Genomic DNA, 17,775 nt, shown 5'->3' with positions numbered 1-17,775 from the left:
GAAATATGTATTCAAAACAAGAAAATGGAATGGTAAATCTACTGACAAATAACAATTTGAGTTATAATGGTAATTCTTTAGTATTTTATCTAGTTTACCTATTCAATGTTTAAATATATTGTTCTAGGACTTGTTTAATGAAACTAGAAAATAAAGTGACTTTAGGATTATCATTTGTTCATCATTCAGAATTTCACCTATAAGTCAGTTAATTGATAGTCGTATTTGATAGGTTTATTGTGTTTCTTCGAACCCATCTCCGGAATGCCCTCCATGGGTGGATGTTATGCAGTTGAAGCATAAATGCTGTAAAAATTAATCCCCCTAGCACTACAGCTGCTGCTACGGCAATGAGTGTATGTCCTGGAAATGGCAACGGTACCTCATCAACATAAATCTGCAACAGAAAAAGCAAAGTCTTTAAGCTTTCTGAATTTAGTAATGCAAAAATACTGAACATTGATTCCCACAGTTAATCACTTAGCAAAATTTTGCCCAGAGTTATGCAGACACTCACCCTCCACCAAGCATCTATACTACCATTCTCCACCAGGATCCCGCCTCTCCAAGACTGCATCATCACACAAATTCTGCCCATATTTTCTCTTTAATGTTCCTTAGATGGATACTTTTCATGTTTCTTTTCCCAGCCATCACCCCTTTGGTATACCTCGTACATTCACTATACCTGAAATTCTTCAACCAAGTTACAAAAAGTGACCCCTGGAACAACAGACACTCTAAAGTGAAAAAGCTCAGAACCCTGTGGGAAAAAACATGCCTGGTCATTAGCAGCACTAACATGTATACTCCTTTAAGTAAAAATACGCTGAGATCACTTTCTTTATAGTGTTGCATGGAAATATTCGGATCCCTTCCCAAGGCTCTTAGACATATTTATCATGTATCAGATTAAAAGGACTGATGGAAATAGAGAAATTTCATTTTTTTTAAATAAACAAAACCTAAATCTACTTTGGCTTAGATGAGTACTTTGTGCTAACCCTCAAAATGTGTAGTTTTGCTATGTCCCCTAATTGGTTTTACATAGCTACTGGGTTTTATCGACGTTACACGTTCTTATGGATCGTTGGAACTAGAAGATATATGCCTGTGTATATCTCCTGAAAAGCACTAGACCCATTTCTTTCTAAATTTTGGAAATATTATTTCTGCTCCACTTTAGAGAGCCTGTCTTATCTATCAGCTTAAAAAATAGTAAGTTAAGGTTAAATTTAACTTTCAGAACCCTTAGGAAATATTAACATCAAGGGAAATGGTGGAAAAACAAACACTCTCTATATACTTTATTTTCATTTATTTTTTGGTGCTGGGAATGAAAGTCAGAGTCTTGCCAGGTGAGGTGGCGCACACCTGTAATCTCAGCTGCTGGGGAGGCTGAGATAGGAGGATCATGAGTTCAAAGCCAGCCTCAGCAATGGTGAGGTGCTTAGCAACTCAGTGAGATCCTGTCTGTAAGTAAAATACAAAAAAGGACTGGGTGTGGCTCAGAGGTTGAGTGCCCATGAGTTCAATCCCTGGTACCCGCACCACCAAAAAAAAAAAAAAAAGAGTGAATTGAAATAGAGTCTTGTGTATGCTAAGCACATGCTCTGCCGCTGAGCCACACCCCCCAAACCCTCTCCATATACTTTAAAGTTGCCATTCCCACTGTTCACAGATCCCAATACTTCAAGATTAAATCAATCTTAGACATGTATGTTTCATTTAAACTCAGCACAGTAAGAACAAAAATGCTGTCAACTTACCCTTATACTTATGTTGAGACCTGAAGGATTATACACTGGAACACGAAGGACTGCTTCTAAGTGATTTTTTAGTTTTTTAACATTTTGGGGTACGAAGTGTTCTAAAAATACAAGAAATATAGTTTAAGCACACATATAATTTTCTCATTTTGTAAAATTTGTTACCTACATTAAGGTGCAATGAAAGAGTCCACTCTGTGACCTGATTAAGTTATATCTTTTTAGTTCTGCTTGACTTTGTAGAAGACAACTTTGGGGGACCTTGGCCCAACATTTCACGTTGCCTTGGTTGACATACTTAAGAAGGACAAGGCTTCGGACCACCTTACTTTAGACTGATCTTTTCCTCCCATCTCTTGGCTCATGACTAGTCTTTACATGAACGTTCTCTTGTGTTTTTGACATTGAGATCATCTTAGGCCCTCCTCAGTGGTTGGTAAATGATTTTCAATATGGTGGCAGTGAAGTTTCATAAAAGGATCACTTGAGATAGTGTAGGGTTAGAGACCCTAGGGGTATAACGGATCTCAAGGGAAAAATGTGATCTGATTACATGATGTGAATACTCTCACATGGCTAATCTTATGCTACCAATATTCAAACAACTGGATTGTAAAATGCTTCAAAATTGAGCAGCCAGGACTCTAAAACACCACAGAAAATGGGGATATTAATTAAAGCAAAATATTTGGTAATTTTACTTTACTAATTTTTCTATTTCAAAAGTACATATATATTGGGCAAAGTAAGAATCACTGAAAACCAAATGTTGTATACTTAGTAGGACATTAATGACATTAAATTTCTATTTAGTTGATTCTATCTGGTTAGTTAATTCCTCTCCCAAAGTATCATACAAACAAAAAATATGACACAAAAAGCTGTATATTCAAGGTAAAATTGAATCTGGGTAAATTTCCTTTTTTGTAATTAAAAAGATTTTTGCATTTTTTCCATAAATGTTTTGTTGTTGTTGTTTGGTTTAGGTGCTGGTACTCAAAACCAGGGCCTTTCTTGTCCTAGGCAAGCACTCTGCCTCTGAGCTACATTCCCAGCCCCCACCATACAATCTTTAAAAAAAAAAAACTTTACTCATATAATTAGAAGACGAGCCCATAGATTATCAGGCAACACCCTTTATAATCTTCTTTGCCACATTGAATAAGAAGTGAGACACTAGATCAGCATGTGGTACAAGTTCAATCATGGTTACTACTAACTACATAATAATTTAATTTTTTTGCAGTTCAAATTCCTCAAAAGTGCTTTTATGCCACAGAATCCATGTCACTGGAAGTGATGAAGACTTAAGTGGGGGACAATAGAAGTAAACTGCAATATGCCAAGGGATCTTTTTCCAAACAACTCCTGCCATTTCTTTGTAGATCATTGAGCTTTGTAAAGCAATAATAATAACATTACTTATAAGATACAATAATTATAGAAGTCAGCAAACCCTACTTAATTTCCAGTTTTTCCTCATATTCACTTCAGTTACAGTAACCAAATATGGAGATTTCACCGGGATACGTTCATTTTCACTGAAAATTTCCAAGGAAATTGGATATTGTGTAACTGGAAACTTGAAGCGAGGAACCTAAAATGCAAATTCCAAGAATGATTGTAAATTTGGAAAATTCAATAGTAATTTCATTTCCGGGTCAAAAATGAATAGATATATTGCCAATTGTTTGGTTATTCTAAATGAAATACGCTTTTTAGGGTTTCTACCTTTTCAAGCATGAAAAAAGTCTCAGTACAGAATCTGTGTGAACACCCAGGCAATATACAAACATGATAGTAATAAAATTCATATTTCTACTGGTGTTTTTCACAGGTATTTACTATGCTGTCATCCAAACTTTTTTTTTTTTTTTTTTTTTTACTAAACCAAGTCCCATGAGACCATGTATGAATTGCGTCCCAAGCAGTCCCCTTCCCCTTCTACTCCACCTCTACCCCTGACAGTTCATAGCTCAGGCTGTTGATTCAGGGTTCCAATACAGCTCCAATGTCTGTTAACAGTTTGATTTTTAGCAAGTTGCCTGGTTCTCTGTGATTCTAATTGAGATAAATCACAAAGAAGGCTTAAAGCAATGTTCAGATATATTATTTTAGTTTAACAAGTGATATACAATAAAACCCTCATAATTTTTTTACTGAATGCTCAATCCCATATAATACATATGAAATCATTTCAGAAACAATCTCTCTGTCTACTTGTCTTTTCATGCTTTATATTTTCTATATAAAATACACAATCTGTATAATATCTTATGAGGCCTTTGAAATGGATCCACTTGAAGATTAAACCAACTGCATGTTGACTATGCTAATGCAAACACCAACATTGATTTGATATGCCTTTGGGTGCTCTAGTACTAACATAATGAAAGATTATTTGACACAGAACCCATCTCTTAACCAACATACTATACTTTTGTTTGTCATTATCACTAGACTGAGCTCCTTGTTTATAAGGAAGTGAACTTCTATATGCCAAGAACCTGATACATATGAGAGCTTCAAAAAAATTTTTTTGGGGGGAGGTACTGGGGATTGAACTCACTGAGCCACATCCCCAGCCCTATTGTGTATTTTATTTAGAGAAAGGGTCTCATTTACTTGCTTAGCGCCTCCCCATTGCTGAGTCTGGCAATGAACTCGCAATCCTTCTGCCTCAGCCTCCCCAAACACTGGGATTACAGGCCTGCGCCACCATGCCCGGCTCTCAAAAATTTTTTTGAATGAATCATTATTCACTGTCATTTGGTATAGTGTTTTACAGGTTACAAATTGCTTTCATATAGATTGCGTGTGTGTGTGTGTGTGTGTGTGTGTGTGTGTGTGTGTGTCTTCATGGATCCCATGAAATGGAAGTGCAGTGCAGGTATTTTTATTTTATTTTACAGATGAGTTTAGGTACATTTAAATCCAGATCTTTAAAATTCTGTATCATATTTAGTCCTGTGTCATAATAGACATTATTTCTATGAGTTTTCATATTTAACCAAAAGACACTTCTCCAAATCCAATTCCAAGGGGTTTGCTTGATGCTTTGACTATCTCCCTGGTGGCACTGAAACTCACACTTTTTTTTTCTTTCTCCCAATCTTCTTTCCCCTAAACTTCTCTTCCCTGGTCTTCTGCTTCCTGATCTCTCCTCTATAATCTCATTTTCTCTGAATCCCCTCTATAATAGCCCCCTGTTCCTGCAGATGGGCAGAATCACAGCCTTTAGGACAGGAGTCCCCTGTGTTTCTCCTTTGCTAACAAAGCAATAAATCTTCTTTTTATCAAAACTGTGTCCTCGTTATTGGATTGGCATCAGAGACAAGAACTAAGCTTTTGCCAACATGAATTTGAAAGTACTCTGTCTTTAGGTGATTAAAGATTATCTTACTTTTTCTTTGCAATCTGAGAAAGCAACAGCATGTGAAAACTTCTGATCATTTGTACAATTACACTCCTCTCGAGAAGCAACACGAGCACACTGTTTGTATTTACCAGTTTCCTGTGAACAGAAGCAGCACAAGTGATTACTTTTTTTGTGTTGCAGAGTTTCTGTGAACCTAGTAAGTTTTCAATAAATATTTGCTCCCTGAATGAATAAAATTCCTTAGAAATTACAAGGAGAAAAGTCCATTAACAATAAAATAAGAGGGCCTAGAGAAGTAGCTCAGCAGTAGAGTGCTTGCATAGTATGTGCAGAGCCTTGGGTTTGATCCCCAGCATCACAATGAAGGAATGAATGAATGAAACAAGTGTACAAGTATTACATTTAAAAGTTTTATTTATTTATTTTTGTGGTACTGGGGATTGACCCCAGGTGTGCCCTATCACTAAGCTACATCCCCAGTCTCAGTACTTTGTTTTGTTTTGAGATAGGCTCTTGTTAAGTTGCTAAGGCTAGTCTCGAACTTGAAATCCTCCTGCCTCAGCCTCCTGAGTAGGTGGGATTATGGGTGTGTGCCAGAAAGCTTGCCCCATTAATTTCTGAAATTTTAAAAAATGTTTATATATATATATTTTTTAGCTGGACACAATATTTTTATTTATTTATTTTTATGTGGTGCTGAGGATCGAACCCAGGGCCTCACCTGTGCTAGGCGACTGCTCTACCGCTGAGCCACAACCCCAGCCCCAATTTCTGAATTTTCATTATCTCATTGAATGTTAATTTGTTAGTTGAGCTCAGTGCCATCACCTGGGATCTATAAAGTCTGCCATTTGGAATGCCATATAAATGTGTATCATTAGCTTGTTCAACAATTTTTAAGTGTTCTCTGTCTGGCACTGTTCTGGGGATACAGTAGAAAACATCAAAAACTTGCCTCATGAACTTACTTTCTTATGGAGTCAGAAATATAATAAATATATGAGTAAAACACATACAAATTATAATACAATATTATAATAAGCAATATGGAGAAAATTATAATAAGAAAATTATAGTACAAATTATAAAAGTGATATGGAGAAAAATAAGGAAGAGGAGGGGGAAGGAGACAGTGGAGAGGGGGGATTATGATTCCAAATAGTGTAGTCAGGGAAGGTCTCACTCTGATGGTAATATTTAGGCAAAAATCTGAAGAAGACAAAGAGTGAGCCCTGTGATATCTGGCAAAAGATTATTCCAGACAGAGGGATTTCCTAAAACTGCAAAGGCCCTGAGGTGAAACATATCTGGCATACTTTAGAAATAGCAAAGAGGCCAGTGTGGCTGGAGCAGATTGCAGAAAATCAGGTCAGGTGCAATGCCAAGGCAAAAGCAGGAGGGCTCTAAACCATTGTAAGAATGCAGTTTTCCCTCTAATTGAGACGGGAAGACAGTGGAGACTTTTGAACCACAAAAATGCCAATTTTATATCTTTGGGTGAGTTCAAGCAGATATGAATATCTGTTTGTGTATGTATATAGGTGGATGGATGCATTTTTCTGAAGATTGCATGAACATCTAGAAGGAGTCCTTGAGACGTTAACCCATAATGTACTTTTGCTCTGAACCATATGGCTCCCTCTATTCTGGCTACCTGGCTTACTCTCCCTCCAAAGAAGCAAGTTGCTGCTGGGGGTTGATTATTTTCTAGACAGACCCTTAGTAGTTTAAATGTGCCTATATTGAAACGAACCATCTTCTTTCCTTTTGGACACCATTACTTTCACAGGCTGGAGACTTGAGATGGGCCTAAGGTCTCCTCTCATTTGAGAAAAGCTGCTCTTGCCCCATCTATCCTCTTTGAAATCTTAATAGGAGCCAGGGAGAGGTCAAGAGTCCATTTAGACTTCTTGGCTCCAAATTTGTATTTGAGAGTGGCAGTTAAGGATAAGGGGATAAAGTAGTAGGAGGAAGAACAGGAGTCACAGCAGTGGTGATAGTAGTAGTAGTAGCAGTAGCAGTAATAATCTTCTCAATCTACACAACTGAGTTCATTGGTAATTTTACCGAATGATTCCTTGAATAAAAATAAGTACCCTAGCAGTTTGTTTATAAAAAAAATATTTACCTTGGACTTGCGAAATAGATTTCTTGGTATAGGTTTGCTAGGATCTGCATTATAAAAATTATCTGTGAGTGGAATGGCAATTCCCATGTTAGATGGAGGCCTGTAGTTTACCTATAAGTGATTAGACAAAGAAAATGAAAAATTCATTATTAGTTACTAAGTCTGAAAATATCTTTATAGAAAAGTGGTCAATTCAAGTATTTCTTTTTTAGCTCTTGGTATTAAAAATTTCCCTTCCCCCAACACTCCTACCCCTCATTTACTGGAATTTCAACCGCCTCAACCTATGTAATGTTACTTGGAACTTATAAGTAAGCAAAAGTCAGTGCAATAATGGTTAAGGATTTTTATAAAAGAGACTTAGTCATGTTGTCAGTAAATAATTCAAGTTATTTATTTTTATCCCAAAGAAAATTATAAGTAGTGATTTAGTAAATTTTTATTTAAAAAAGAGTCCCAGATTCTGACAAGGCAAGAGTTAAAATTATTACACTGAAATGGGACCAGTCAGATACATTAGCTAGGATAAGTCAACTGAAGTCAGGACAAAAGCTGTGGTTTGAGGATCATATGTTTTGTCTCTGGTTCCTCCCTCTCTTTCTGCTTCCTGGCTGCATGAGCATGCTCTTCTGCCCTGGTGTTCTGCCTGTCTCAGGCCAGAGCTTTGGGGTTAGCTGGCCATGTACAGAACCTCTAAAACTAGGAGCCCAAATAAAATTTCCTTCTCTAAGTTGTTCACAGTGATGAAAGATTGACTAGCACAGAAATTGGTACTAAGAGTGGGTCACTGCTGTGACTGACCTGACCCTGTTGCTCAGAAGCCACTGGCTTGTGGGAGGAGTTTAAGAAAGTTTGGAGATACTGTTGGTAAAGGTGGCACCCTGAGCACTTCTCATCCTGGAGCTCAGGTCCTTGACGCACTGAATGGTGCATGAACCATCACTTCCAATCCCTGTGAATGGCGTGAACTTTGAATAGTGCACCTCCAATCCCTGAAGTGGCTCAAACTCTCTCGGCCAATGAAGAAGTAACAACCCACTCACCCAGCTCCTCCTCATCCTGCGTTGAGCCCATTGATATCAACACCCTGTTCGTGCTCTCTCTCTCTCTCTCTCTTCCCCCTCTCCTCTCTCTCCCTCTCCCCCTTCCTCTCCTCCCTCTCCCTCCCTCTCTCTCTCTCTCTCTCCCCCCTCCCTTTCCTCCCTCTCCCTCCCTCCCTCTCTCTCTCTCCCTCTCTCCCTCTCCCTCTCCCTCTCATCCTCTCTCTCTCTCTCTCTCTCTCTCTCCCCCCCTCTCCCTCTCCCTCTCCCTCCCCACCCCCTTCTCTTTTGCGACTGGCCTCTACCACTGACCTCTACGTCCTGCTAATAAAATCTCGGGACAGGTAAACGATTGTTTCAGCGGAGCTTTCCGACGTTCCTATAGATATGGGCTGGAGAAGCCATAGAATGTTGTGAGCAGAGCTTAATGGGCAATTCTTGTGGAAGCTCAGAAGACCAGAATGCTGTTAGAAATGTGGCCAATAAAGTCTGTACTCATGAGTTTTCAGAGGGGAATGCGGACTCTATTGGGAATCAGACTAGAGAATATTCATGTTATATTCCAGCAAAGAAGTTGTCTACATTTTGCCCATGCCCTGGCATTTTCTGTGAAGGTAAATTTAAAGGTAATGGACTAATAATCTGGTGGAAGAAATTTCAAGGAAGCACAGCATTCAGGCCTGGGTGGCCTGGGTGTTGCTGGCAGATTTTAGCTAGGTTTACTGTGAAAATTGGAAGCAGAGAGATTTGGAAAACTGTATTGGTCAAAGAAGTGCAGATAAAATTGGGGCCAAGGAATTTACTGTAAAGATGGTCATCAATAAAGAGAAGTTAAGTACTTTGCTGAGACAAAGGAAAGATACCCTGAGGGCATCTCAGGAGTCAACAAAACCACACCCATTGCAGGCTCAAGGGTGTAGAAGTGAAAACTTGTTCGAGAGACCTTGGACCTATGCTTGCATAGGGTTGCCTAGAAAGAAGTTTCCCCAGGATTCATTTCACTGTGTTTGATTGTCCAGGTATTCAGAGGTCACTGCAGTAATGGTCTAAGGGGGCCAGGCTACAGCTTGAGCTGACTTCAGACTTCAGCATCATTCACATGGTGCTAGTTCTGAATGGATGCAGGACGCTGGAATTAAGGAATACTGGAAGTTTACACTGAAATTTCAGAGAAAGGCCTGGGAGGCCAGGGAAAGTGCAGCAGGTCAGAATCCCTGCAGACAGCCCCTGAAATATCAATGCAGGAGGCTCTGAGAAGGAAGCCAAAGACGCACTGCAGACACTCTGGATTAAGAGATGCCAACAACATGGAACATCTGCTGGTGAAAGAGGCTGGCGTGGACAGAGCCAGCTTAAGAGAAAGGCCATTTGGACTGCAACTGGCAAGGCCATAGGGGTGGGGCTGCACAAGCCCTTTGAAGATCATATTTTGCCCTTACGTGCACTGAATACAGAACTTGGAGCTACAGGACTTGTTTTCCTAGCTGGATTTTGGTCTTGTGTTGGGCCCATCACTTTTTTCTATGCCCCCATTTCTTCCTTTTGGAATGGGAATGCTTACTGTGTGCCAATATATATTAAATATATGCAACTTGCCTTTGATCTTTACAGGGGCTCATAATCAAAAGTTTGCCTTGGCCTCAGATGAGACTTTGGACTTGGACTTTTGGGCAAAACTGGAGCTGTTAAGACTATGGGGACTCTTGAAAATGGACCACATGCATTTTGCATTATGAAATGGACATGAGTTTTGGGGACTCAGAGGTGGAATGTTGAGGTTTGGATGAGCTATCCCCCAAACTCGTATGTTAATACAGGAGTTGAAATTATTAGATTATAAGATTGTAACATAATCCGTGGGTGAATTCATTTGATGGATTACTAATCTGAAAGTACTTCTTTACTGGGTAACTTCAGTTACTGGTTAGCTGAAGGAAGGTGTGGTGTGGCTAGAGGAGGTAGGTTACTAGGGATGTGGTTTGAGGATTATACATTTTTGTCCCTGGCTCCTCCCTCCCTCTCTGTTTCCTGGTCACCCTGGGCCTTGAGCTAAGGAATTTTCCTCCACCATGCCCTTCTGCTGTGATGGTCTACCTTACCTTAAGCCCAGAGCAATGGAGCCCACTGACTATGGTCTGAACCTCTTAAATCATAAGCCAAAATAAACTTTTCCTCCTCTAAGTTGTTCTTTTTGAGTATTTTGGTCACAGTGATGAAAAGCTAACTAACACAGTGGTGCTGGGGATAAAACCCAGGGCCTTGCTCATGCTAAGCAAATGCTTTACTACTGAGCTATATCCCCAGCCCCCAATATACTTAGATTTCTTACCGGCAAAGTTTTGATCATATTAAAACCCTGACTGTCTTCATGAACTCCACTGATCCAGTCTTCAAATGGGATAATTATGTTAGAAACATGTTGCATAGCTCTGAGATAACTACAGCTACTTTTCAATGTTGTCACCACTGTTGTAACAAAGCACTGCGTTGATGCTGCCCAGGCAATCAATGCTAGTGAAGTTGAACCCTGAAAGTATTCAAATAGATGAAATTTATTTAATGGTAACTGTTATGGATTGAATCGTGTCCATACAAAATTCCCAAACCTCTAATACCTCAGAATATGACTGTATTTAGAGATAGGACCTTTAAAGAGGTAATTGAGGTAAAAGAAGGTCATTTGGATGTGCCCTAATCCAATATAACTGGTGAGATTGGAACACAGCACTCAGAACTAGGAGCAACCAGGTGAGGACGAAAGAAGACAGCCATTTTTGAGACAAGAAGCCTCAGAACATGCCCACAGCCTGAGGTTGGACTTTTAGCCCTCAGAACTGTGCAAAAGTGAATTTCTGTTTTTTAAGCAACGCAGTCTTGAGTTATTTCATTGTGGCAACCCTCTCAGACTAATATAGTAACCAAGTAAAGAATATAGAAAAAAATGTAGGAAAATAATGACAATACAATGACAAATTTGACCATGATAATCTGTTTTAGACTAAATCATATCAGAAAACATATTATTTTACATGAAGAAATATATTCAAATCTAATTGGTTTTGAGAAATATTTGGGCTATCTATAAGGCTTCCCTCATTCATGATGAACACCTGAATATTTGCTTTGATGATGTGAATAAAGTAACTTTAATTGATCTATACTTTGAAAAAAATTATCCACTTAGCAATGACTATATTTCATAAATATAGGTTTTTGGTAAGAATTAAGGCATAGTAAGTATATTTGATACTTGATCAAAATTAAATGGTTAATAAAATGTAATAAATACTATTTGAAAATTTTAAGTATTTTTTTTGAACTTTAAAAAAATGTAGAAAATGGCCGCCACCCGCGCCCGCAAGGTAGGCAGACCTGCGACCGACGGGCGGAACAGGCCCAGCGGCCTGCTGGCAGGGTAGATACGTCACCCCAATTGGAGTAGGGGCAGAGCAGAGCTGCCGCCCGTGCCCGGAACAGGCCCAGTGACCCACCGGCGTGGTAGTCACGTCACCCCAATTGGAGTAAGGGCAGAGCAGAGCCGCTGCCTGCGCCTGCAAGGTAGGCAGACCTGCGACCGACCAGCAGAACAGGCCCAGTGGCCCGTCAGCGTGGTAGACAGATCACCCCAAATGGAGGAGGAGCACAGCCGCCGCCCGCCCCTGCAAGGGAGACTTTTCAACTATACAAGAGCAATATAAATATATAGGGGGAAAATTCAATAACACAACAGTTTCACCAAGCAGAAAGAAATGCGAGCAGTATGAAAAGACAAGGAAAGAAGGGACCACAAGCAATGCAGGTCAACTCAACTTTAGAAGAGGTAATAGCTGCAGCAGATGGAATGTCAGATAAAGAATTCAGGATATACATGCTTCAGATGATCTGGAGTCTCAAGGAAGACATTAGACAGCAAAATCAGACAATGAAAGACCAATTCGACCACTTTGACAATGAATTACATAAACAAATCCAAGAAGCAAAAGATCAACTATACAGGGAGATAGAGGTTATAAAAAACAAACAGAAATCCTAGAAATGCAGGAAGCAATAAACCAACTTAAAAACTCAATTGAGAATACTACCAGAAGAGTAGAACACTTAGAAGATAGAACATCAGACAATGAAGACAAAGTATTTCAACTTGAAAAGAACATAGACAGCTCAGCAAGACTGTTAAGAAACCATGAGCAGAACATCCAAGAAATATGGGATAACATAAAGAGACCAAACTTAAGAATCATTGGGATACAGGAAGGTATAGAGGTCCAAACCAAAGGAATGAGCAATCTATTCAATGAAATAATACGAGAAAACTTCCCAGATTTGAAGAATGAGACAGAATCCCAAATCCTAGAAGCCTACAGGACGCCGAATGTGCAAAATCATAAGAGATCCACACCTAGACACATTATAATGAAGATGCCCAATATACAGAATAAGGAGAAAATTTTAAAAGCTACAAGAGAAAGGAAGCAGATTACATTTAGGGGTAAACCAATCAGGATAACAGCTGATCGTTCAACACAGACTCTGAAAGCTAGAAGATCCTGGAATAACATATTTCAAACACTGAAAGAAAATGGGTTCCAACCAAGAATTGTGTATCCAGCAAATTAAGCTTCAGGATGGAAGATGAAATTAAAACCTTCCACGATAAACAAAAGTTAAAAGAATTTGCAGCTAGAAAACCATCTCTTCAAAACATCCTCGGCAAAATATTACAGGAAGAGGAAATGGAAAATATCAATGAAAACCAACAGTGGGAGGTAGTACAGTAAAGGGGGGAAAATAATCGAAGAGGTAAAAAAACCATGTTTAGTAACATAAATAAACAAATATGGCTGGAAGAACAACCCATATCTCAATAATAACCCTAAATGTTAATGGCTTAAACTCACCAATTAAGAGACACAGGCTAGTAGAATGGATCACAAAACAAGACCCAACAATATGCTGCCTTCAGGAGACGCATTTGATAGGAAAAAACATACATAGACTGAAGGTGAAAGGTTGGGAAAAATCATATCACTCATATGGACTTCGGAAACAAGCAGGAGTGTCCATACTCATATCAAATAAAATAGATTTCAAGCCAAAGTTAATCAAAAGGGATAAAGAGGGACACTACATACTGCTCAAGGGAACCATACACCAACAAGACATAACAATCATAAATATATATGCCCCAAACAATGGTGCAGCTATGTTCATCAAACAAACTCTTCTCAAGTTCAAGAGTCTAATAGACCACCATACAATAATCATGGGAGACTTCAACACACCTCTCTCACCACTGGACAGATCTTCCAAACAAAAGTTGAATAAGGAAACTATAGAACTCAATAATACAATTATTAACCTAGACTTAATTGACATATATAGAATATACCACCCAAGATCAAGCAGTTACACTTTTTTCTCAGCAGCACATGGATCCTTCTCAAAAATAGATCATATATTATGTCACAGGGCAACTCTTAGACAATATAAAGGAGTAGAGATAATACCATGCATCTTATCTGATCATAATGGAATGAAACTGAAAATCAACGATAAAAGAAGTAAGGAAAAATCATGCATCACTTGGAGAATGAACAATAGGTTACTGAATGATCAATGGGTTATAGAAGACATCAAGGAGGAAATTAAAAAATTCTTAGATATAAATGAAAACACAGACACAACATATCGGAATCTATGGGACACATTGAAAGCAGTTCTAAGAGGAAAATTCATTGCTTGGAGTTCATTCCTTAAAAAAAGAAAAAACCAACAAATAAATGATCTAATACTTCATCTCAAAATCCTAGAAAAAGAAGAGCAAAACAACAGCAAAAGAAGCAGAAGGCAAGAAATAATTAAAATCAGAGCTGAAATTAATGAAATCGAAACAAAAGAAACAATTGAAAAAATTGACAAAACTAAAAGTTGGTTCTTTGAAAAAATAAATAAAATTGACAGACCCTTATCCATGCTAACGAAGAGAAGAAGAGAGAGAACTCAAATTACTAGCATACGGGATGAAAAAGGCAATATCACAACAGACACTTCAGAAATACAGAAGATAATCAGAAATTATTTTGAATCCTTATACTCCAATAAAATAGAAGATAGTGAAGGCATTGATAAATTTCTTAAGTCATATGATCTGCTCAGATTGAGTCAGGAGGATATAGACAACCTAAACAGACCAATATCAATTGAGGAAATAGAAGAAGCCATCAAAAGACTACCAACTAAGAAAAGCCCAGGACCGGATGGGTATACAGCAGAGTTTTACAAAACCTTTAAAGAGGAACTAATACCAATACTTTTCAAGCTATTTCAGGAAATAGAAAAAGAGGGAGAACTTCCAAATTCATTCTAAGAGGCCAACATCACCCTGATTCCTAAACCAGACAAAGACACTTCAAAGAAAGAAAACTAAAGACCAATATCTCTAATGAACCTAGATGCAAAAATCCTCAATAAAATTCTGGCGAATCGGATACAAAAACATAACAAAAAAATTGTGCACCATGATCAGGTAGGATTCATCCCTGGGATGCAAGGCTGGTTCAATATACGGAAATCAATAAATGTTATTCACCACATCAATAGGCTTAAAAATAAGAACCATATGATCATCTCAATAGATGCAGAAAAAGCATTCGACAAAGCACAGCATCCCTTTATGTTCAAAACTCTAGAAAAACTAGGGATAACAGGAGCATACCTCAATATTGTAAAAGCAATCTATGCTAAGCCTCAGGAGAGCATCATTCTGAATGGAGAAAAATTGAAGGCATTCACTCTAAAATCTGGAACAAGACAGCGATGCCCTCTCTCACCACTTCTGTTTAACATAGTTCTTGAAACACTGGCCAGAGCAATTAGACAGACGAAAGAAATTAAAGGCATAAAAATAGGAAAAGAAGAACTCAAATTATCACTATTTGCAGATGACATGATTCTATACCTAGCAGACCCAAAAGGGTCTACAAAGAAACTATTGGAGCTAATAAATGAATTCTGCAAAGTGGCAGGATATAAAATCAACACGCATAAATCAAAGGCATTCCTGTATATCAGCGACAAATCCTCTGAAATGGAAATGAGGACAACCACTCCATTCACAATATCCTCAAAAAAAATAAAATACTTGGGAATCAACCTAACAAAAGAGGTGAAAGACTTATACAATGAAAACTACAGAACCCTAAAGAGAGAAATAGAAGAAGATCTTAGAAGATGGAAAAATATACCCTGTTCATGGATAGGCAGAACTAACATCATCAAAATGGTGATATTACCAAAGTTCTCTATAGGTTTAATGCAATGCCAATCAAAATCCCAATGGCATTTCTTGTAGAAATAGAGAAAGCAATCATGAAATTCATATGGAAAAATTAAAGACCCAGAATAGCAAAAACAATGCTAAGCAGGAAGTGTGAATCAGGCGGTATAGCGATACCAGACTTCAAACTATACTACAGAGCAATAGTAACAAAAACAGCATGGTACTGGTACCAAAACAGGAGGGTGGACCAATGGTACAGAATAGAGGACACAGAAACCAATCCGCAAAACTACAACTATCTTATATTTGATAAAGGGGCTAAAAGCATGCAATGGAGGAAGGATAGCATCTTCAACAAATGGTGCTGGGAAAACTGGAAATCCATATGCAACAAAATGAAACTGAATCCCTTTCTCTCGCCATGCACAAAAGTTAACTCAAAATGGATCAAGGAGCTTGATATCAAATCAGAGACACGGCATCTGATAGAAGAAAAAGTTGGCTCCGATCTACATACTGTGGGGTCGGGCTCCAAATTCCTCAATAGGACACCCATAGCACAAGAGTTAATAACTAGAATCAACAAATGGGACTTACTCAAACTAAAAAGTTTTTTCTCAGCAAAAGAAACAATAAGAGAGGTAAATAGGGAGCCTACATCTTGGGAACAAATCTTTACTCCTCACACTTCAGACAGAGCCCTAATATCCAGAGTATACAAAGAACTCAAAAAATTAGACAATAAGATAACAAATAACCCAATCAACAAATGGGCCAAGGACCTGAACAGACACTTCTCAGAGGAGGACATACAATCAATCAACAAGTACATGAAAAAATGCTCACCATCTCTAGCAGTCAGAGAAATGCAAATCAAAATCACCCTAAGATACCATCTCACTCCAGTAAGATTGGCAGCCATTAGGAAGTCAAACAACAACAAGTGCTGGCCACGATGTGGGGAAAAGGGTACACTTGTACATTGCTGGTGGGACTGCAAATTGGTGCGGCCAATTTGGAAAGCAGTATGGAGATTTCTTGGAAAGCTGGGAATGGAACCACCATTTGACCCAGCTGTTCCCCTTCTCGGTCTATTCCCTAAAGACCTAAAAAGAGCATACTACAAGGACACTGCTACATCGATGTTCATAGCAGCACAATTCACAATAGCAAGACTGTGGAACCAACCTAGATGCCCTTCAATAGACGAATGGATTAAAAAAATGTGGCATTTATACACAATGGAGTATTACTCTGCATTAAAAAATGACAAAATTATAGAATTTGCAGGGAAATGGATGGCATTAGAGCAGATTATGCTAAGTAAAGCTAGCCAATTCCTTAAAAACAAATGCCAAATGTCTTCTTTGATATAAGGAGAGTAACTAAGGACAGAGTAGGGAGGAAGAACATGAGAAGGAGATTAACATTAAACAGGGATGAGAGGTGGGAGGGAAAGGGAGAGAGAAGGGAAATTGCATGGAAATGGAAGGAGACCCTTGGGGTATACAAAATTACATACAAGAGGAAGTGAGGGGAAGAGGAAAAAAAATACAAGGGGGAGAAATGAATTATAGTAGAGGGGGTAGAGAGAGAAGAGGGGAGGGGAGGGGTGGGGGGGATAGTAGAGGATAGGAAAGGCAGCAGAATACAACAGACACTAGTATGGCAATATGTAAATCAATGGATGTGTAACTCATGTGATTCTGCAATCTGCATATGGGGTAAAAATGGGAGTTCATAACCTACTTGAATCGAAGTGTGAAATATGATATATCAAGAACTATGTAATGTTTTGAACAACCAACAATAAAAATTTAAAAAAAATGTAGAAAATACTAGTAACTACTGCAGTGATGTGGTAGAATCTGGTAGAGTAGTAGTTCCTTTTCTGTCCTCAGATGCAGTAGTCACTACAAATGATGTATTTTTACATACTTTTACCAAACACATTGAACTTGAATTCAAGCAGAGTTCCAGTATAAAAGAAAGTACAGTGGGTTAAAGACACAAGTTAATCAAGAAAAAGGAAACAAACAGAAACAATACAGAATGTTGGACATTCCATAGTGCAATTGACACAATTTCTACAATTTGATGGCAGGGGAAGAAAATGGAACATAGGGTCCTTGATTAAAACTTAAGATATGAATGTACCTTTTCCCCACATCCTCGCCAAC

At 38.4% G+C, this 17,775-nt stretch overlaps 1 protein-coding gene across 1 annotated transcript in view; it reads right to left on the bottom strand.

The window, feature by feature from the left end:
- Positions 1-208: 208 nt before the first annotated feature.
- Catsperb (catsper channel auxiliary subunit beta) overlaps positions 209-17,775 on the bottom strand; it is a 135,284-nt gene continuing 117,717 nt past the window's right edge. Inside the window, exons 20-26 of the mRNA XM_076847917.2 lie at positions 10,646-10,843; positions 7,277-7,387; positions 5,173-5,283; positions 3,231-3,366; positions 1,770-1,870; positions 689-763; positions 209-397 (exon numbers count right to left, since the gene is read on the bottom strand). Of these exons, the coding sequence (XP_076704032.2) occupies positions 209-397; positions 689-763; positions 1,770-1,870; positions 3,231-3,366; positions 5,173-5,283; positions 7,277-7,387; positions 10,646-10,843 (921 nt within the window). The remainder of the gene's footprint in view (positions 398-688; positions 764-1,769; positions 1,871-3,230; positions 3,367-5,172; positions 5,284-7,276; positions 7,388-10,645; positions 10,844-17,775) is intronic.

This window comes from Callospermophilus lateralis, chromosome 3 (assembly GCF_048772815.1).
Source record: "Callospermophilus lateralis isolate mCalLat2 chromosome 3, mCalLat2.hap1, whole genome shotgun sequence".
Classification (NCBI taxonomy): Eukaryota; Metazoa; Chordata; class Mammalia; order Rodentia; family Sciuridae; genus Callospermophilus; species Callospermophilus lateralis.
This window is presented reverse-complemented; position numbering and strand designations above follow the sequence as displayed.